Below are 20880 nucleotides of genomic sequence, written 5' to 3' on the forward strand. Positions count from 1 at the left end.
GAAAACTCATTAATTTTGCATTGCTTACTGATGTAATGAACCCCTGCTGAAGTGCAGCAGGTGCTGATGAACTCATTAATTTTGCCCCTGCTGAAGTGCAGCAGGTGCTGATGTTCTAACTCTGACCTTCCACACGTGGCAACAGTGGGTTGGTCTTAGAAACCAAGTGTTTAATGCAAAATGCAAATTTTCCTTCTCCAGGTCGGAGTTATCGATTTCTCCATGTATTTGAAAGATGGGAACAGCACGAAAGGCAGCGAAGGGTAGGTGCACACACAATTGTCTCGCTGCTCCTCTCTTGGGAATGTGTTCAGGTGTTCCAGGCTGCCTTGTTTCTTTTCTATAGAGATGGTCAGATAACTGCTATTTTGGACCAGAAGAACTATGTAGAAGAGCTCAACAGACATCTAAGGTAAGACGTGTTCTCTTGGCTCTTTATTCTCTTGTAGAACAAAAGACAAAACAGGATTTTAAAAAGTGAAGGAATTACTGTAGGGTTTTTTCTCTTCAACAGTGCTACAGTAAACAACCTGCAGGCCAAGGTGGATGCCTTGGAGAAATCCAACACAAAGCTGACTGAGGAGGTAAGTGTCATGGAAAACCACTGGATGCTTTGGCCTTTGGGAGTTAGGGGATTAACCAGGGAGGAGGGGTTCCTTTCAGATGTCTGGTGTACAGAATGAGGGGTGTTTAAACAATGGAACTGGAATAGCTGACCTGCCAAGGAATTTCACTGGCTGTCACTACTGAGCACAAGCGAGAAAATCAACTGTATGTTTATGTAAATTGCAATAAGTAAAGGAAAAAATGTCATAAGTGAGATGTACAGCCTGAGCTTGAGAAACAGAGGGTACACGAGGCATAGGTGCAGTCTGTGCTTTAACATGGGTCTGCAGCTCATTACTTGATGGCATAAATGTCATTACATGTTTTGGGGTCAGTTCCCTGGCAGATGGGTGGCAGGAGGTCTTACCTGGTGCAGTGAGTGCCTTTGTGTGTACTGCCTGCACAGTGGCGTGGTACCAGGGGTGCATTGCAGTGGTGCCTGCAGTGTTTTGGGGTTTGGCAGTGAGTTTGCAGGTGATGAGCTGTGTCACACACACAGCCCTGTGACAGGCCTGAGCCTGCCAAGGACTCACACTCTCACCCGGGAGTTGTCTGTGGGTTGCTCACAGGATAGCATGGCTGATCCCTTGCAGTGTCTCTGAGCTGCTCCCGTGCGTGAGCCACAAAGCCAGAAGGAGTTTCTCGAGTTCCTTTTGCTTTTGACCATACACTTACATTAATCTGTTGGTCTGCAGTGCTGTCATCCCTGGGAATTCCTCTGGGCCAGGTGTCCCATCCCTAGGGGTGCTGTGTGCTGTTCGTCCTCCGTTTCCAGCCAAATCTTCCTCATCTGCTGGGGTCAAGAGAGAAAAAAAACCAGTGAAGTATGTTTTTGGTGTGTTAACTGTTGTGTTCTGTTCCCAGCTTGCAGTTGCCAACAACAGGATCATTACACTGCAGGAGGAGATGGAGCGTGTTAAGGAAGAAAGCTCCTACATCCTGGAGTCCAGCCGTAAGGTTGGTGTGTTTGTGTGAGGATTGCCGAGCCCTGGGGCCGGCCCAGCCTGAATGCCTTGTTGGGAGCAGAGTTTATTTCCTTGCCTGTCTCACACAAACCCCACAGGGGATTACAGGAATGGCAGGTGTGGGCCCTGTGCAGAGGGAACAGATGGGCCCTGGCCCCAAGGAGTCTGCCTGGCCATAGGGATGGAGCAGGGAGCGTGCATGGAGCTGGGAGCTCCCACAGCTTACAGCTCTCTGGGCAAGGTGTCAGGGGACAGGAGGGAGGGGGACCGACTGTCGGGGGGGACAGGTGAATCAGGAAATAGGAGTTGTGCTGGTTTGTCCTGAATTGTTGCAGGGAAAAGCCAGTCATGAGGTCAAGTGAGGGCTGGCAGTACACAATACCAAGAGAACTGTGTCTGTTACCTCAGGCCACCAAGGACAGAAGTGCTGACGGGCAGGCGCTGACTGAGGCACGGAAGCAGCTGAAGGAGGAGACTCAGCTGCGCCTGGTGAGGAGCGGGGCTCGGGGCTTGGCCCTGCTGGGCTCATGGTCGATACATGCCTGGGGAGAAAAATGCCTGAGCTGACAGGATTAAGGAAAGAAAATCTTCCCTTAGACCCCTCCATCCTAAAGACTGGTCCATGCACAATTCCCTGACTCTGCTGACCGTGCTGCACGCCTGGCTGCGATTCTGGGCTGCAAGCTGGGGAGTTACTCCCCTTAAGGCACGTGTCTGATGTGTGACTCTGAAGTTGTGGCAGCAGCACACTCATGTAGGGACTGCGTGGGCAGAAGGGAAGGGTGGTTACCCCTGGGTCATGAGGGCAGCTCCTGGAAATGCTGAGGGCTCCTTGTGTTCCAGGATGTGGAGAAGGAGCTGGAGGCGCAGATCGGGATGCGGCAGGAGATGGAGCTGGCCATGAAGATGCTGGAGAAGGATGTCTGTGAGAAGCAGGATGCCCTGGTGGCACTCAGACAGCAGCTGGACGATCTCAGGGCTCTAAAGCATGAACTGTCTTTCAAGCTGCAGGTAGGGAGCTAAGGAAGTGCAGGGAATTCCAGATGAAAGTGGGAGCTGCTGTGCATTTATTCCTCCTGCCTGTTGGAAAGGTGCTGGGTGTGGAATGGTCACAGGATGTGCAGTGCCCTCCTGTCCTGCTGTGAGAACACAGCAACGTGGTGGAGGGTAAAGGTGAATGCTGCTTCTTCTGAACAGAAGTCCATCATGGTCCAGAAGTTTGTGTGTGTGACAGGGGAAAGCATCTTGGGTGGTTTTGTGGTGTGAAAAGAGCCGTGGGATCTTGTGTTCCAGCACAGTCTGGTGTGCCCCTGGTGTAACTCCTGTGTGGTGACACAAGCAGAATCCAAACAGCAACACCGCACTCAGAACAGATCCCAAAATCAATTTGACAACAGGAAAGAGTTGCTTTGGCTCTCCTTGAGCCAATGTCTTTGTTCAAAGCAGCTGGATTATATTAAGATACTGAGTATTAGCAGGCACTGCAGCATGCCTTTTCCATATGCAGGAAGCCTCATGGATGGTGGCATTGCCCTGTTGTGGGGTCCAGATGGAGATGTTTGTCCTTGCAGTACTGACCTGGCGTTTGCTTTTCCAGCACTTTTTACTGCCTCTTTGCCTTCTGCCCTGTTGTTTTGTGTGCCAAATGGTTTATGGGGGTTTATCTGGGATTTACTACTCCTTACACCAACCCCCACTGCTCCTTTTCCCAGAGTTCAGACATGGGAGTGAAACAGAAGAGTGAATTAAACAGCCGCTTGGAAGAAAAAACAAATCAGATGGCTGCCACCATCAAACAGCTGGAACAAAGGTAAGACAGGAAACTTGAGCCAGGATCCACTGGTATGTCCTGTAGTGTAGTGTCCCATGGATCCAGAGTGGGCCAGGGGAGGGTCCCAGTGCTCTGCTAGACAGAGCTGCCTGAGGGGAGCAGTGGGAGCAGCACCCCTGGGACCTGGTTAATGAGCCGTGCGCTGCACTCCACTGGGTGCTCTCATTTTAGGGTTTCTGTAGACAGAGTGGCTTTCTTCAGAACAAGTTTGTGTTTGAAAATGTTTCATGGTACCTACTCAGCTAATTCATGTGTTCTTTTTCTCTTGCTGTTCTTATTTTTTCCGTTTTCTCATCATCCTCATTCTGACTTACTTATACAGTGAAAAGGATTTGGTGAAACAGGCAAAAACCTTAAATAGTGCAGCGAACAAATTGATCCAGAAGCATCATTAGACGTTTTTATGTCTGGCCACCTCACAGCTCTGACATCAGAACTCATTTACGAGGGGAGAACTTGAGAATTGCTAAAAGCAACTGTTAAAATGTTAATTGTCACCTAAAGTTGATTTGGAATTTGCCGAGTTTTTAAAACCAGTGAGTTTTTCTGCCGAGATTTAGTCGGGTATACCAGTCCCCAGCCCTGCCATTTGAACCGTGTTCCAGTACCAAGGAGCTGCCCACCGAGCGCCCCGGGAGCGCGGCAGGGGCGGCCGAGGTGGCTGTGCCCGGTCACCGCCTGCGGCGGCACGCGCGCGCCGGGGCCGCTCAGCTCCTTCTCTGTGTTGCCCTTTTGTGAAGTAGACGAGAAATGCATCCCTGGAAGTTGTTGACAGTAGTTGTGTGCGTGCCCCAAGCCGTTCCCCGTTCTCTTCTGTTCTGTGGGCCCGGCCCCGAGTCCGAGCCGAGCGGGCGCGACGCCGGCCCGGCACCGGGAACGCCGGCCCTCCCGTAACCAGCCTGCCTGGATTCTGCCTTAGGGACCTGGGGGGAGGGTGGGGACTTATCCTTATTCCTTTAAACTTCATGTGTCCAGAATTAGTAGCTATAGGTGTCTTAGAGTAACACGATAGAGTGGTAAGTTCAGTGGAAACCTCCTTCTCTTTGCATTGCTTCTACCTCTGCCAGGAATCCCTCCAGACATACCCTGTGGTCCTTCCTGACCCAAGGAAATGGAGGAGAGGAGTTTGGGGAGGTCTCTCCCCTTCCCAGAAAGGGAAGTTACCAGTTTTATAAAAAGTAATCTGATCTTTGTTTAAAGGAAGCAAAAACACATTGAAAAAAGAAGGAGCCCAGTGTGCAGCAGTGGGGAGTGGAGATGGAAATTTGGTCCTTGCCGTTTACTTGTCCAAGTAGTTGGTGGCTGAAAAGAGTTGCCTTTTACACTTCTTGCATTTTCTTGTGAGTTTGCCTTGCTCAAAACAAATGGAATTTGCTAAGGGAACAAGAGCTGAAGCTTGGAAACGCCTCTTAATAGGAAAAATAATTGCCAGTTTAAAACCCTGATGCAAAACCTGAAGTAACTGTAGCTTGAACTATTATAAACTAACATTCTCTGGTCACTGAAGTCCCTGTGCTGGCCTCTCACAGGCTTTAGGTTTGTAAGTGTTCCTCCAGGTATTTTTTCTTCTGGAAGGTTGGATTTGGGGAGTTTCTGTGTCGAATGAGGGTTTTTTTGCTCTGGTGAGATGCCTGTAGTAATTCTTTGGTGCCAGTCCTCCCTTTGACCTATGGGAGGGTGCTCCTTGGGGCAGTGGGTGGCAAATGTGACAAGCCCAGGAGGGAGCACCTCGGAATGTTTAAAACCCCACGGGGCTCAGCCTGGTCCCTGTGGATGTGAGCCTGGGCCACTGGGGGGCTTCTTCCCCGGGCTCCCAGCACAGCCCTGCTGGGACCCTCCCTGCCGTGCCCGAGCCGCATGCTTGAACCTATAAACTCAGTAACCTGCTACTAGAAACTCATCCCAACTCCCTGGAGAAAAAGTAATCCCAAGGGAAAGGCGGAAGCTTTGACCAAGGTGTGTGAACAGCGGGTTAGGGTGGGCAGCCCCTGCCCCTTGGCACAGTTCTGCTGTAGGAACAGTGGGTTGGATGGTGAGGTCTGTGCTGAAATCAGACAGATTGAAGGATCTGGCTGCTTCTGATGTCAGGCCCCGAGTGGGAATGTGGCGGTGTACTGATGCCTGGGGCTTGAGCCAAAGTGTCCATCCATGGGAGAGACCAGGAACATGCACTAATTCTCAATAGAGTAGCTACAACCTATGTTGCAAGTTCCAGTTACCTGTGCAAAGCTGAAATGTAACGTACATTAAACTCCAATTGGACTTAAAATTCTGTGTACTTGAGGTTTGCTTCGAATCTGGATAAAAGTGATGTTTTCTGTTTCTCATCTAATGGCTGTAAACTGTAGTGATAGAATAAAAACTATTGAAAACAAGAGCTTCTGCCTGGTTCACCTACATTTTGCTTTGCTTTGAACTTTTTTCCTCCTTTCCATTGTTTTTACCATTCTCTTTTTTTGGCTTTACCTTTTCACTGGGTTTTTTTTTTTTATTTGTTGGTTAAACTCAGTCTTCCTCCCCACCATGGCTTTTGTTTTTTATCACAAGTTCATGTGGCTCAAATCCAGATTGCGACAGGCAGAGAAGGACCGGCAGCTGGCCCTGCAGGACAACCGGCTCTTCAAGCAGGAGTTTGGGGACAAAATCAACAGCCTCCAGCTGGAAGTGGAAGAGCTCTCCAGGCAGCGGTGAAGAGACCCTTTTCCAACCTCTTTTCTGGGCTGTTGGTGCTGTGTCCAGGGGAGAGCAGGGGGATGGTGGCACAGGGAAGCAGCGGATGGAGAAGGGAGTGGGCCAAGTTTTGTCTGAGATGCCACGAGGTGTAACTCCAGGGAGGGAAGTCCTTGGTAACAGCATCACTCGACAGCGGCACAGGCTGCCCAGAGTAGTTGCAGATGCCCTATCCCTGGAGTGGGCAAGGCCAGGTTGGACAGGACTTGGAGCAGTCTGATCCAGTGGAAGGTGTCCCTGCCCATGGCACAGGGTGGACAAGGTAGTCTGTAAGGTGCTTGGCAACTCAAACCTTATGTGATTCTGTGATAACTGGGAATCCAAAGTTAACATTACAGTTTGTTGCTCCTGGGCAGGGATTGAGCAGCCATGTCTCTGGCTGGAGCCAACACTGAAGGTGCTGGAGCAAGGGCAGTGATTTTGGTTGTCTTATCTGACACACAGTACATTGACATGGATTTTTTCCCTGCTCTTAGTTCTGCTGGAACTCCAACAGAGACTTTGTCAAAAGCCATCACATCTTCCCCTGCAGCCTGATCACTTGAGCAGTGACAGGGACACAGACCAACCTCTTTCCTTAAAGACAAGAGCATCTCCTTCAGCCTTGACCCATCTGTGGCCTGTTGCAAGGTCACTGGGATGAGCTCTGTGGGAGCATTGCTGGCTACATGGAGGTTTTTGTCCCTTCTTCCCCTCCTGGCCCAGCTTTTTGGTTTTTTTTTCCAAAAGCTGCTCTGACAAGCACAAAGAGGCTTTGGTCAGCAATTGGTGTGAGGTCCTGGGTGTGCATGGGTGAGCTTAGGAGGACACGGGCACATGGGTCTGGTTTTGCATCAGATGGATGCTAAATGGTGCCAGAATTAGATGAAGGAGTTGGAGATTTTTCATCTTGACACGTTACGGCTAAACACACCGCGAGACAATTTTGGGTTCCAAGAGGCAGTTTTAGCTCTTGAGTTAGGGGTGTGAAGAAAGGGTCAAACAGCTCATCAGTAGTCAATGCCAAGTGTCCCCAAACCATCCTTTATTCACAATTCCACCTGGCATTCCAGGAGCCACCTAGAACTGGAGCTAAGGCGGGAAAGAGACAGATGGTCTCACAGTCACCAGCGCAGCCAAGAAAGCAAAAAAGGCCCAAAGAATTGGCTCAGACAGGTAATGTGACTCGGGGTTTGGCTCGGGTTTGAGGTACAGTTTCCCTTGGCTTGTTTGCTGTTACTGAGCTTTCTCGGGCAGTAAATGGTTGTTGTTCATGTGCCACAAGCAGAGGAGCTTTGGGAAGATTTTTATACGCTCTGAACAGGCAGTTTAAATGTGCAGTAACAGAGATGGCTTCTGCAGTTCCTTGTTTCTCTCTGGTCTGCTTGAATGGTGCAGGCCATTTTGTCTTTTTTGACCTTTATTACACAATTTCAGTGAAGTGCTTTAGGCCTCATGGCTCAGCTGTTGGGGAGAAGAGGAGGGTTGTTTTCTTTGCTGGATGGGAAAATGTCCCTGGTCAGCTTTGACAAAACCCCTTCAGCCCATCTTTGTTCTCAGCCTCTGCAAATAAGAACTGGTGCCTGTGGCTCCTGGCTCCTGCCTGGGACCCCTGCCCACCTCTGAGAGGCACAGTGCCCTCTGCTCACAGCAGAGAGGAAGCACTGAGAGCTGCTCCCAGGGAAAACTGGGACCCAGATACCCCTCTGTGCCAAGGAGGGGCAGAGCAGTATCCCAAAATAGCAGTGCCAGTTCTCCCCTTGCAGTGAGGCAGGAGGGAGACTGGAGTTCTCCTCTAGTGCAGCTGATGGGTGAGTGTTTCCTTTTGGCAGGATGGGAAGCTCAAAGTCCAGGAAGAAAATGCTAAACTGAAGCAGGCGCTGAGAGAGAACAGTGTCCTGCCACACAGGTAAGGAAGGACACAAATGTCATCCCTGCCTCTCCCAAGTCCTGCTTTCCCTTCTCCAATTGCTGTGCCAACAGGGAGTTGGGAATAGTCCAGCTTCCCTTTTTAAGGATTTCCAGCCTTATGGCCTTGGTTGAGTTCTGTGCTGCTTTTCCAAAGCTCTCAAAGGGAAGGAAGAGGTTCAGTTGTTGGCCATCAGTGCTTTCAGATGGGAAAAGCTCTGTGTCTCTCCCTTTTACCTTTGAATTTTTTTCTATCTAAACCTGCTGTTTAGTAATTTTTCTGACTCAAGACTCCTTGGTAAGCCAAATGCAAGACTTTTGGAACTCATGTCCAAAGTCTCTTTGGTGAGGGAAAGGAGAAGGGTCTCTGGACCTCCTAAAGAGAAGCTGTTGGGGAAAGACAACTTCAAGTGTGAATTTAAGAAGATGGCTGTGTCAAATTGTGGTTGAGGTCACTTGTTTCTAAGCTGAATTATTACAGAGGAGGATTCTTGCTGCAGGATTTGAGTATTTGGTTTTAGGAGTTAAAAGGTGTTTTCAAAGCCCCTGGGCACAGCTCAGTGCTGAGGCTTTGGCTGGGGATGGAACAGCCCATTGGAAGTGCTCTGACTCTCAGGTCTGTGCTGTGCCCTCGAGGCACTCTCCATTGAGTTAATCAGTGAGTTAATCAATGAGGTCATCAGGAAAATATCCTCTTAAAATAGCACAAAGCACTTCAAATCTGCTTTGCCAGATACTAAAACCCTTCCAGGCCCGAGATGGCTTTTACCCCTGTTGGACCTGGAGTGTTTAAGCAGGTCAGGTTGATGGTGTACAGGCCTTGTGGTGCTGTGCTGTGCATTTCACAGCAGGGGTGGGGATCAAACCTGCAGGCCTGTGTTTAAAGCCAAACTGTTTTGCTCTAGCACCTCAACAGTCTTTTCTGTGTTCATGCTGCCTCTCTTCTGCTCTCCTGGATGCATTTTGCAATTTTTTCTTCTGCTCTTCCTATGGAACCAGGAGTGCTACTCAGAAATCTGGGGAGGGTTTCAAAAATGGGATGAGGGAATTCCCTGATAGCACAGATGTTCTATTCAAAGGCTCTGGTGAGGGAAGGCCTGCTCCAAGTGATGCTGTTGTTCCCTTGTAGGTCACCCAGCAGCACGCAGGAAGAGCAGGTGGGTGATTCTCCTTCTTGGTGGTTTTGCTCTTTTCCTTTCCAAAATCCTCTCCTTCTCCTCCGTGTGCCTGGCAAAGCACAGCCCGACCCCCAGAGAGCCACTGGGATGCCTTGTGCTGTCTTGCCCACTGGGGAATTTCTGCTGCTGCCAGCTTATTCCCAGTGAATACCATGTTTAGTCCCCCCACCCCGGTGCTGCTGAGCTCTGCCACAGGGGCCATGTAAAGCAGAATGTCTTGGTTTTGGCTTGGGCTTTAGGAGCAGCTGTCGGGGCCTGGGCACGCCGAGATGTGCCAGCTGTGCCAGGAGGAGGACAGCCGGAGCCAAAGGAAGGTGAGTCCTGGCCTTGAGCTGCCATCTCCCACAGCCCATGACTCAGTTCCCTCTGCTTTTTGTTGTGGAATCACAGATTCCTGCTGGTGAGGGGTTCCAAGAAATGAGCCCTCACAGGCCCCTCTGCCCTTAAGAGAACTTTGTTAAATGCTGATGGGGTGATGGTTCCCTGCTCTGCCCTGTTCAGTGCTTTGCTTTTCCTCCCCCTTAGCAGCTTCTTCCCTTCTTTAGCTCAGTGTTTGTTCTTCCCTCACTTGATCTGCCAAGACCTGGAGCTCTCCTTGACTGCTCTGTCCTTTTCCTGCATTCCAGAACATCTGCAAGAACTGTGGGGGCACCTTCTGTGAAACCTGCTCGGCGCACGAGCTGCCCCTCCCGTCCAGCATCAACCCCGAGCGCGTCTGCAACCCCTGCCACCAGCGGCTCATCCAGCAGTATTCCAGCAGCCCCTTGTAGGAACAGGTGGCACAGAGGTGACAAACAGCGGCTGTGGCTGACAGTGTCTCTGGAGTTGCTCAGGGGAATGTGAAGACACTTGCCCATGTGCTTTGGAGGTCAGATGGGAAGCAGCTTCTTGGTGTTTAGAATCTCCTGTTACTAAAACAACAGTCTGAGCCCTTAAATCAGCCTGAGCTGTGGAGAATTCCATTGGGAATGTCACATGGGGCAGCCCCAAGGTGTGCCTGAGCAGTCTCAGGACTCTGGGAGCCCCTGCCCAAACCAGAGCTGTCATCTGCGAAGTTGGGAGTGTTCTCACCCTCACGTGTGTGGTGTGGGTGTGTGCTGCTGCTGCTGAGCAAAGGCTCCCCAAAACCCAGCAGGACTGTTGGTATTCCTCACGTCTGGCTGCACTTGAAATCCCATTTCCCCTTTTCCGTTTGCCCTGGACAGGCTGGCTGATCCTGGGAACCCTGGGCAGGGCAGGTGGGCACCAGTGAACACATCCTCCCTGCATGTCCTTGGCTCAGGGCTCTCACCAGGGGCTTAGCCTGCACAGGGACACCCCAAACCAAGCTGTGAATGTTCTGTTCCCCCTCTGGGCTTTAGGGGCTGGGCCCAATCCCCATCACACAGAGGTTTAGGGCCACTTGGATCCACCTTGCACGCATGGAAATGTTACAATAAACCTGGCATTTCACTTTTTGTTGGATCAAAACTAAGTGGGAACACTTTTCACCTGTTGGGAATTTTAATTGCACATAGAGCTCAGAGAGGTTCTGTGGTTTGTGCCACAGCATTTTTTGTTACTGTTGCCCTGAGGGATTTTGCTAGTCCAAAAAGCAGTGGTGGCTTTCTCGTGTCACAGGAATGTTTACTCCTTTTCCTGCTGGCACCTCCTGCAGTGTCTGAGACCACACCATGTCCTGTAGTTCACAGAAGAGGGCTGCACTGGTGTGACAGATGCACTGGGGTTTGGGCAGATGTTGTAGGGGGTAGTGGTTAATTCCTTGGAGGGGATTTCCTAGTCACTAGATGGGCTGGAACCACATGGAAAAACCTCTTGGAGCTGAGGTACTGACATGGTTGGTACTGCTTTGTACCAGGAATCATCTCTCCTGCATCCTTTTAGCACTTGGCATGTTCAGCCACCCAACTTCTACTGTTCTCTGCTCTTCTGCCCCTTCCTGACCCATTTCCCTGCTGATGTGGCGGGAGTTGTAAGCAGTGGTGCAATACCAAAAGCCTGGAATTCAGTTGAATTCCTGAGTTCTCTGAAGGGCTGAGACACAGGAGGTGGACGGAGAAAACACTGAATTAGTGTCAATAGTTTTGGGTACTTACTGTACACCTGCAGCAGTGTCAGCTCCTGCACCCAACCCCAGTGGGACTCATCCCCAGAGGAGAAAATAAGACCCAGGCAATGCAGAGGGAGCATTAAACTGGAAATGGAGGATTAAAGTCCGTGGAGCAGGGAGGTGGCTGAGCCCCTCCAGAGCACAGCACTGGTGGCTGCCATGGTCCTGGCCTTTTGGAAGGTGGGAGCAGGACTGTGCTGGCTGCTGGCTCCCTCTGTGCTCAGGTACTCTGAGTGAGGCCAGGGTGGGCTCACAGCTGGCCTTGGGAATGGGGGGACAGGTTTTCTGATGTTAATTTTGTTCCACACAATAAAGAACCTTGATCATTCATATCCTGCCTTCTGAGTGGTCTTTCCATCCCATTCCTCTTGGGCTGGAGGCATTAAAAGGATTCAGAGCAACAGCATGCACCTGTGTGAGGTCTTAGATCACTCAGCTGTTAATTGGCAATCCTGGTGTTTTATTAATGCAGCCTGATGCACCTGGAGCCCTGAGCTGCTCCACCTGGAGCCTTGGCCATTCCCACTGCAGCTGCTGCTGGTGCTGTGCACAGCCCACTCCCCACAGCCCATCACATTTATTACAAGCTCTTACACAAGGCTGAACTAATCTTCGCTTGTCCTCCTCGCTGAGTGGTGACACTTGGACCTGATCTTCACGCTCATATCCACGGAATGTGTTCACTTGGCCTAAAAACAAGGAAGAGGAAAAATGTTTTCTTTTTTTCCTCCACTGCCCACTGCATTTTCTTCCCAGTTAATCCTCTATTACACTGAAATAGTGCAGTTTGGCAAGAGTAAAACACCCCAGACTGCAGGTGGGACATGCTCAGGTGGGGCTGCAGCACAGGCACATGGGCTGGGGGTGTTGAATTCACCCAGCACAAGCACCCACAGGAGGGAGCTGCCAGGGAAGTGTGGGATGCAGGAAAGAGGTCAGACTGCACATCCTGAACCTGCCCCGAGGGCTTCTCCCTGGCCTGGATTACAAAGCCAGGATGGGTGGGCTGCCCTCCCTGCTGCAGGGACCAGGGCTTGGGGAGCAGTGACCACCACCCCCCACTTTCTGAGGGGAATTCATGGAACAAGCTGTCCACCACCTTGCATGGTCACATCAAACCCCACCCCATCCAAAAGACCAATTGCTATGAGCCCCCATCTCTGGGAAATGTTCAGCCATGTTTCCTCTCCTTGCCAGGGAATATAACGCCATCAGAGCTTTCCATGCAGTGGGACTGGAGGTGCAGGCTGTGGGATCACACTGGACAGCTGCTGTCAGGCCAGGGGGGTTCCCTTCAGCCCCTCTTTCACCCTTTGGTTGCTACAAAGAGAGCAGGAAGGACAGAGAGGGGTGTGCTCACCAAACCTGCGCCTGTGCCGCTGTCCCTAGCAGTTCTCCTGTCCCTTGGGATGTTTGTTCAGGAACAATTCAATGGCGCTGCACTCTGGGGAAGGGAAGAGAGGTGGGCTGAGGTCAGACACTTGTATGTGTTACATTGTATTTTTTCCCTCTGCAAAGCCCGTGGCACATCACAACCTGGAAAGCCACACTCAAGTGATCCCTCTGCACAGCCAAACCCCCTGAGGTCTCAGTCCCAGGGCTGTAGGAGCCCCTCTCTTTTCCTGACTTACCCATCCGTGACCCCTCCTTGTCCATCGCTGCGACTGCGTCCTCGTGGCTCTCAAAGTGTACATCTGCCACTCCTGTGGCATCTCCATGGGAGTTATATTCCACCAAGATCCTCGTGGGCCTCAGCGGAGCAAAAAACTGAAAAGCAGAAAAGAGTTTGGTGAGAAAGAAACAACAATCGTGCACCCTATTCCCCAGAAACGCAATGCTTTTACTCCCAAAACCCACCAGCCTATGGTGGAGCCTGAGCTCCTGAGCAGCAAAAAGCTCCCTGATCCATCTGCGTGAAGCTGAGGCACTCCCCAGCCACCTGTCCAGGTGAGCTCCTGGCACAGGAACTGCTGCCAGGAACAGACATCCTCACTCTGCACCCACGTTCTGTACACACCAGTGCAGCTCCATGTACACTGTTAACATCTCTGTGCAGTCAGCTACTCTGAAATTTGTTTTAGATCCTCAAGGGCTCCTCAAGCCCAGTGATGGATATTGAGACATCCCAGCAAGGCTTAATTCTTTCTTATTCATGGAGAGGAGCAGATCCGTGTTGTGCCCGAGGCCACAGCTGTCCAAAGCCACACGGCACTGAGGACTAACAGACACTAATTAATTAAGAGCCTGCAATCCCTGCAGCTGTAACAATTAACTGAGGGTTTGCAGGGATAATGACAGAAGCACACTCCATCCGCAGCCTGTTACTCACATTTATTATGTCCTGGGCACTAGCTTGGGAAGGAAAACCCCTCACGTGGACAAAGTGCTGTGGTGGTGATGAGGCATCCTCAGACTCTGAAACGTTCCTGGAGCTTTCTGTGGAATGGAGGGAAAAACCACCACTAGTGCTTGCAGTGCCCCCTCCCTCGTGTGAAAGCCGTGGGCACGCGGGGGACACGAGGAGCACTCAGGACAGGGAGGGACTCACTGATGTCTCCTTCGGCACGGGAGCCTGCGGTGTCTCTCCAGCCCCTGTCCTCAGAGACGGACTCGTACTCTCTTCTCGCCCTGGAATAGGCCGTCAGCTGCCTGCTGTAGGCCATGTGCCTCTGCATCTGGTGCTTCCTGCTCACGTACACCTCTATGTACCTGGAGCCCAAAGGAGACGGCACGTGGCACAGCTGGCACTCAGGGCCTCCCAGCTGTGTCCTGCCTCGGCTCTGCTCACGTTCTGGGGGTGAGAGCCCTGCCACGGCACTGAAAATTTAATCCATTTCACTGGCACGGCTCTCTTTGAGGCTGCTTTTCCCTCGCTGCACTTCTGCAAACTGCACTCATTTCCCCAAATCCAACACCCAACCCAGCCCCAAAACAAATCCCGTAACAGGCAGATGCACAGGGTCACGGGAAACACTGCAGGGAAGCCCTAAGAATTTCCATATACCTCTGAAATGGATGGGATTTCACCAGCAGTGTTACATCAGGCAATTTCCAGAGCACTGAAGGAACAGTGTGATGAAAAGGAAATATGGACATCCAAGGGAGGGGGCCTTCCACTCTTCCTGAAGGGAGCAGCCAGAGCAAGGGAAGTAACCCTGTGCACAGGCTGACAGCTCAGCACCCCCGAGTGCCCCCGAGGCCAGCTCTGGATAAAAGCAGGAACAATATGGGAGCCAGCTGCCAGGAATTGTGAAAACCCCTCTACTTCATGGCTAATCACAGGGAAATGGAGGTGTGTGAGCCAGATGGATGAGTCAGGTCAGCTCTTGTTCTGACAGAAAAAAATTAACAGTAGATTTGGAATTAAGCTCTACTCGAGAGGAGGCAAGTCCTATTACTTCTATTAATTAATTAATCAATCAAATCCTGCCTGTAGAGCAGCTGTTTGCTCTTAGTATGGGCGGGGAGGTTGACAAACACAAGGAAATGCAGTGTGGAAACAGGAAGTAAGGAAAGGAAGGAAGTTGGTGTGCAGGAGGAGAGGTAAGATTGGGAAAACTCTTTTATTGAGTGGGGTGCAGATGAAGTTTTATAGATTACTGAAGTCAGAAAACTCAGCAGGGAAAAGCAGCCTTGGTTGTTTGGGTTTTCTTTTCTCAGCACAGCTCATTTAAAAGCTGTGTGGATGTGCTGCTTACAGACAGGGTTTGGGGCTGGGCTGGCCACTGTTTAGGTTAATAACTGGGGCCTGGGCAGACTGTGTCTATCTAGTGCTCCCCACTCTGGAGGCTGTCACCCCTTTTCATTGGGATGAGAATGCCTTCAGGAATACCTGAAAATCTGGAGACCTCCTGAGAGGCCCCCAAGTGCCCCAGACCATGAGAACTGCAGGTGCCTCTGCCCCCTGGATCGCACTGTGAGTGTGAGATGAGCTGTTTCACCCAGCAGGAAGCTCCAAATCCCACCGGTGCTTCACGCCACGCTCTCCTGCCCCCTGAACTCCAGGGAAGCACCTACCTGCTTCCCATATATTCCCTGTGCCGCAGCAGGGCCTTAGCTGCCATTTCCGGAGTGGCAAACTGCACGAAAGCTTCTCCTGTTCTTCTGTCTCCCCGGTAAATGAAAGCTATGTCTGTGATTTTCAGACCTAGAGATGAGGGGAGAAAAAGGCATTGACTGTGGCAGAAACCTGTGCTATAGCTCAGAAAGCCTTTTTTTTTTTCCCCTTGTTTTTCTGGTTTTTGAGCAGCTAATTAGTCCTGAAACAACTGCTCATGCTGGCCTAAGTAGCTTTTTTTAACTCCATTTTTTTTTGCTTTAAGGCCGTTTTAACAGGAGACTTAATTAAAAAAGGAATCAATTTGAGGTTTCAAGTAAGTGAATCCAGCTTCTGGACAACAAGTAGATCCAGAGCAGAAATGTTCTTGAAATTTTGTCTTATTATGGTAGTATTTTTCCTTTTTTTCCCCTGGCCCCAAATCAGAGTGCTGAAAGTACTGGTCCTGGGTTAGACCTGCACAAGGTCAGAGGGGCAGGGAAACTCTGCGGGGCGCTCAGAAAGCCTGAGTGACTTCTGGGGAACAGCAACTTCCTGAGGTGTTTAAGGTGTTTGAGGCCGCGCATGCTTTGCCTTGTGCCTCGAGGAACAAGAGCATCCACCTGAGGAAGTGAACGCCTGGAAAAGGCAGGGCACGGCCCAGGCTGAGGTACCTGAGAAGAACTCTGCAATGTCCTCCTCGGTGGAGGTGAAGGGCAGGCCTCGGAGCAGCACCACTCCGTCGCTCATGGCCTGCGACTCGTCCCGCAGGCTCCGCAGCAAGCCCTCCACGTCGCTGTCGTGCACCTCAAAAACTGCAAGGAAGGCGGCCACGGAGCGTTTTCCCACTGGGCACTGCAGGGCAAGCCCTCCTGGCACTCCCTCTCCCAAGGCAGCTTCCCTCCCCTGCAAAGCTCCATCCCATTTCCTCCCCCAGCCCATGCTCCGTGCTCCTGCCCCTCTGCTCTCCCTGGCCAGCCCAGGACATTTTGGCTCAGTGGTGGCTGATCCGCTGCTCAGCTCCACCCCTGCGCCTCCGCACTGCCCAAGGAGCTCATTCCCTGGGGAATGCCACTGCACTGTTAACTCCAAACCCACCTTTCACGTAGCGTGGGCCCATGTACCTCAGGTGCTTTTCCAGGGCTCTCTGCACGTCTGCCTTGGACTCCAGCTCGATCAGGGCATCCCCCCTGCGCCTCCCATCCCTGTTTAAGAGGAAGTGTATCCCGTTCTCACCGTTTCGAATTCTACAGCCTGGAAACCAAGGGACACAGGAATACACAGGACTTAATCAGACATGGGATCTCTGTGTCCTGACTGCAGGGCTGGGGGCTCATGCAGAACACAGGGCAGAACCTGCATTTCCAGCACCAAGTCCAACGTCACACTGACTTGCTGCAGTTTGGTGGGCTAGCAAAGTAATTTAAAAACTTGCATCTGGCCCCCGGGAGGATGCAGCACCGTCTGACAGTAGGGAGGATCAGCCCCACAAGGGTATGTAAAAGCCATGAATCAGGGTCAAAAACAACACTGCACTTTGAACTAATCAGTAAAAAATTTTGGTTTCTTAAAAATGGAGGAGTTTGGGCCAGCCATAATGGCCTGTAAGAGCATAGCTTTGAACTGGATTGCCTTTGCTCTGGAGACAGTGATTAAGAAGGGAAACACTTGCCCAAAAAAATTAAGAAACCATACGGATGAGCTTCTAGTCAGTGTCCAGCAGACTGGATGTTGACTATTCCCTTTATATGTGCCAGTTGTGAATAATTTTGCAGCAATAATAAGACCTCATCTTTCTCTGGCTAACGATCTCTAAACTTCCCTTCTGTTAAGCAGGCATGAGCTAATGGGCTAATCCAGCATGCAGAACAGTCAGCCCGGAAAATGAACACCCGTACTATCAAAGAAGGTAAGGACATCTTCCTCGGTGCACGAGAACGGGAATCCTTCTGCCCTGACGAGGTAGACAGTGTCGCTCTCCGCCTTGGCTGAGGCGGGCTTCTCCTCTGAGAGGCGACCTTCGTGGGACGGAGCATCGGTGACCTGGCGCGGACACAGGAGAAGAGCCCCGGGTGAGCGGCGAGAGGCCGCGCTTTCCCGCAGGGCTCGGTGCCCGCCATTTTCGCGCGGCCGTACCTGGCTGTATGCGCGGAGGGCGGCGCGGAGCGGGACCGGGAGCGGGAGCGGGAGCAGGGCCGGGGCCGGGGCGGGCCGGGGCCGGGGCAGGCGCAGCGCGGGCGGCAGCGCCGGGCCCCGGCCCAGCAGCAGCGCGGACAGAGCGCGGCGGGCGGCGGCGACCACGGCCATGCCGGGGATCGCGGCTCCGCCCCTGCGACCTTCCTTCCTTCCTTCCTTCCTTCCCTCCCGGCAGGCGCTGCACGGGAAGCGCTTCCCGGGCACGGCCGGCTGCCCCCGGGGCTGGGGGTGCTCCCCGCGGTGCGGGTCCCGGGACGGGGCGGGCGGAGTCACCGCGGGCTTGTCCTGTCGCAGAGCTTGGCTTAGAACAGCCGGGCTTGGAACGGAACTTAAAGATCGTCCTGTTCCACCCCTGCCATGGGCAGGGACAAGTACCACTGGACCGGGTTCCTCCAATCCCCGTCCATCCTGGACATGAACGCTTCCAGGGATCGGACAGCCACAGTTTATCTGGGCAGTCTGTGCCAGGGCCTTGCAGGGAAGGATTTCTTCCCAATATCCCATCTGATCGTGCCTTCTGTCAGTGGGAAGCCATTCCCCCTTTTCCTGTCACTCCAGGCCCCTGTAAGTAGTCTCCATCTCTCCTGCAGGCTCCCTTCAGGCACTGGAAGTCTGCCATTGGGTCACCCTGCAGCTTTTCTTTTCCAGGCTGAAAACATCCTAATTCTCCCAGCTTTTCCTCAGAGCAGAGGTGCTCCCTCCTTATGCTAACCTTGGTGGCCCCCTCTGGACTTGCTCCAACAGGCCGATGTCCTCTCAGTGCCGAGGACCCCAGGGCTGGATGCAGCATTCCAGGTGGGGTCTCACCTGGAATGAGCAGGGCAGAGGGGAGGAATCCCTTCTGGGGGATGAGCCCAAGGCACAGATGGATTCTTGCAATACTAAGTTTTAGGCGGGGCTTCATCACTGACAAGCCTTTTACAGCCCTCCCCTGGAGACTGATTTTCCAGGAGAGATGATTTTCTGCCCCTCACTCCCATCCCTGCTGGAAGGTCTCAACAGGCAGAACCTGTTGGTGAAGAATATTCCCCTTCCAGGTGGTCTGGGAAGGCAGTCCTGCTGTCATTGCTGCACCCAAGAGAGATCAGGGGGAAAGAGGTGGCACTGGCCTCTCCTAAGTGCACACATGAGGAAGGTGCGTCCTGCTGAGCCCAGACAAAATTTTTAGGATGAAGCAAAATGAGTAGGAAAAGGCAAGCTGGAATCCCAAACCCCAACGGCGAGGGAACCCAGGGAGGGAATGTGGAGGCTCAGATCCAGGGTATTCAGGCAGGTATCCAGGAGGAAGATGGGCCAGGCCCAGCAGGACCCCAGCTTGGTCAGGAAGACCAGGAGAGCCACGACAGCCAGGATACTCCTCCCTTTCCCAGCACCCTGCAGCTGTAGCCTGAAATTGCAAGTATGAGTTGCAATTTCAAGCTGCTGCAGACTATCAAACCCAAAACACAATCCTGGGTTCTCCAGCACGTTTTATGCACATTTGCAAAGGAATGCTGACCTCGGTGCCCAAGTGGTTCACATTCCAGTCTTTCCTGGCCTACTTGGCAGGTTTATCTTCAAAACCTTCTTTAAATAAGCAGGCAAATGTTGTAGGAGAAAAAAAAAAATCAAGATAACCATAGGAATTCATCTTGAGCACTTGTCTCTATCTGGATTGGCTTTTGTGCTTTCACCTTAACCGAATAAGCAGATCCCCAAATCTTAGGGACCGAGGGAATGTTAGGGGCATTGTTCTCCTGTGAGCCAAGCAGGCTGCAGGGAAAAATCTCTTGAAGGGATGCACATCTTCCACCCATTTTTCCTTTCATTGGCTTGCTTGCTTCCCAAGTACAGGAAAAAACACCCACTGCTGCCTGTCTGGCAGCTTGTCAGGTTTGTGAGAGTTACCTTTAGAGGGCACCGTGTTGTTGGGCAACCGCTGGCACGGAGGTTTCCATGGAATCTCAGAGCTTCCCTAGTTACGTGTCAGATCAGTCTCTGCACCTATGGGAGAATATAAAGGTCATCCTAGGACAGGAGAATTTGCATTTATTCACTCGACAGAACTGCTGTGGAGTGAAGTTGCCTTAGGAGAGGGAATGTGCCTCTGTAAAAACAGCACATCTCAGGAGACGCCTCCATACTGCTGTGGACCAAGAATTTATCTGCCTTGGAGAATTCATCCACCTGGCAGGATGCCTTCTTCTTAAAGAATGTTAAACAGCTTGTTGTTAGGAACACCAGCTATTCTTTAGTCTGATCAGACTAAAAATGACGATCAGAAAATCATCGGATGTGATGCTAAGACAAGTGGTTACACTGGGAAACACTCCTTACCCCTCTCTGTCATCTGCTCTCAAGAAAAATTGACCTTCTGTTCTGTGGTAGTATTTCCCAAAATTATTTATACGCCGTGTTCTTTTTCAAAACAAAATGTTGTTTCCCTTTTTTTTTTTTTTATTCCCGATTCTATATACATGCTCAGTTTTGCGATCTCATTTTTTTTACGCCCCTTTCAGCTGGATCCCTCTGTGTTTACTGAGCTGTGCTGAAAAGCCAAGAACTTCAGCCCAGGACCACTTTGCCAGCCCGAGGGCCCTTCCGGAGGAATTCCCGAGGCTCTGCAGCGCGCTGGATAAAGGGAGATGACAGAGGCGAGGCTGCAGCTCCCTGCCAGCCCCTCGGGCCGAGGAGAGCCCTTCGTGTGACCCTCAGCCATCCCCACCAGCCCAATATTCATGTGAGACATAAAGCCTGCACGTTACATAAGCGTCTCTGCTGGCCAAGTGCTTCCTCCTGCAGCAACCGAGGTTTAATTTTAACTTGCCGCTAAAAAATGAGACGTTCTGTGGGTAGGAGGAAGCGTAGGGGTGGGAGCGGAGGTTATTCGTGTGCCAGCAGAAATGTGCCAGAAAGATCAGTGGTGTATTTCTGTTTGATTTACGTGGCCAGCTTAAGTCTGACAGCATCTGTGACAAAGTGCTCCGGGAGCCATTCAAGGCTTTTGGCTAATGCAGCCAAAAGGAGAACTGCGAACGTTGTGAAATGCTTGTTAATTACACCATTGCTGCCCAGTAACACGCTGGGTTTTAAAGGTGCCCTAAAAACAACAGTGCAGTTTTAATTTACTTAGAAATGCACTGACCTGGCATTTTGACTTAGTCTGAAGGACGGAGAGTGGAAAATGCAGTTTCAGCATTTAAAAATGTGAGGGAAGCAGATGACTGTCAGTGTGGCCACCTAAGGCGTTAGAGCTGAAACCCCTGACGTGCCAGATGGAAAGTTAGTGTTGTGCGGGGTTGTAGCCTGTTTCGATGTGCCGAATTTTTCCTGATAAATCTGAAAGTCATCAGGTTTTCCTC

At 51.6% G+C, this 20880-nt stretch overlaps 2 protein-coding genes across 12 annotated transcripts in view; one reads left to right on the plus strand and one right to left on the minus strand.

The window, feature by feature from the left end:
• RUFY3 (RUN and FYVE domain containing 3) overlaps positions 1-11637 on the plus strand; it is a 30890-nt gene extending 19253 nt beyond the window's left edge. For 5 of the 10 annotated variants that reach the window (XM_041459632.1, XM_041459633.1, XM_041459635.1 and 2 more), the window contains 13 exons: positions 202-263; positions 347-412; positions 515-584; positions 1471-1563; positions 1980-2060; positions 2415-2582; positions 3284-3381; positions 5970-6089; positions 7185-7287; positions 7944-8020; positions 9149-9176; positions 9437-9511; positions 9824-11637. In XM_041459632.1, coding sequence (XP_041315566.1) covers positions 202-263; positions 347-412; positions 515-584; positions 1471-1563; positions 1980-2060; positions 2415-2582; positions 3284-3381; positions 5970-6089; positions 7185-7287; positions 7944-8020; positions 9149-9176; positions 9437-9511; positions 9824-9967 — 1185 coding nt within the window. In that variant the 3' untranslated portion in view covers positions 9968-11637. The other 5 variants (XM_041459638.1, XM_041459639.1, XM_041459640.1 and 2 more) reach the window with 3 other exon arrangements.
• A 113-nt stretch (positions 11638-11750) lies between these two features.
• Positions 11751-19488, minus strand: GRSF1 (G-rich RNA sequence binding factor 1). Of its 2 annotated transcripts, XM_041459642.1 has the most exons (11): positions 19427-19488; positions 17480-17824; positions 17242-17386; positions 16442-16597; positions 16018-16158; positions 15325-15454; positions 13856-14016; positions 13637-13743; positions 12939-13074; positions 12668-12751; positions 11751-11996 (listed from the first exon to the last, which is right to left on the minus strand). In XM_041459642.1, exons 2-10 carry the CDS (start codon positions 17648-17650, stop codon positions 12693-12695), a joined length of 1206 nt encoding a protein of 401 aa, XP_041315576.1. In that variant the 5' UTR covers positions 17651-17824; positions 19427-19488; the 3' UTR covers positions 11751-11996; positions 12668-12692. The 2 variants fall into 2 exon arrangements, with proteins under 2 accessions (XP_041315576.1, XP_041315575.1); XM_041459641.1 differs by lacking the exon at positions 19427-19488 and having other exon boundaries at positions 12673-12751; positions 17480-17792.
• Between the last annotated feature and the right edge of the window lie 1392 nt (positions 19489-20880).

This window comes from Pyrgilauda ruficollis, unplaced genomic scaffold, assembly GCF_017590135.1.
Source record: "Pyrgilauda ruficollis isolate IOZ18807 unplaced genomic scaffold, ASM1759013v1 scaffold139, whole genome shotgun sequence".
Lineage (NCBI taxonomy): Eukaryota > Metazoa > Chordata > Aves > Passeriformes > Passeridae > Pyrgilauda > Pyrgilauda ruficollis.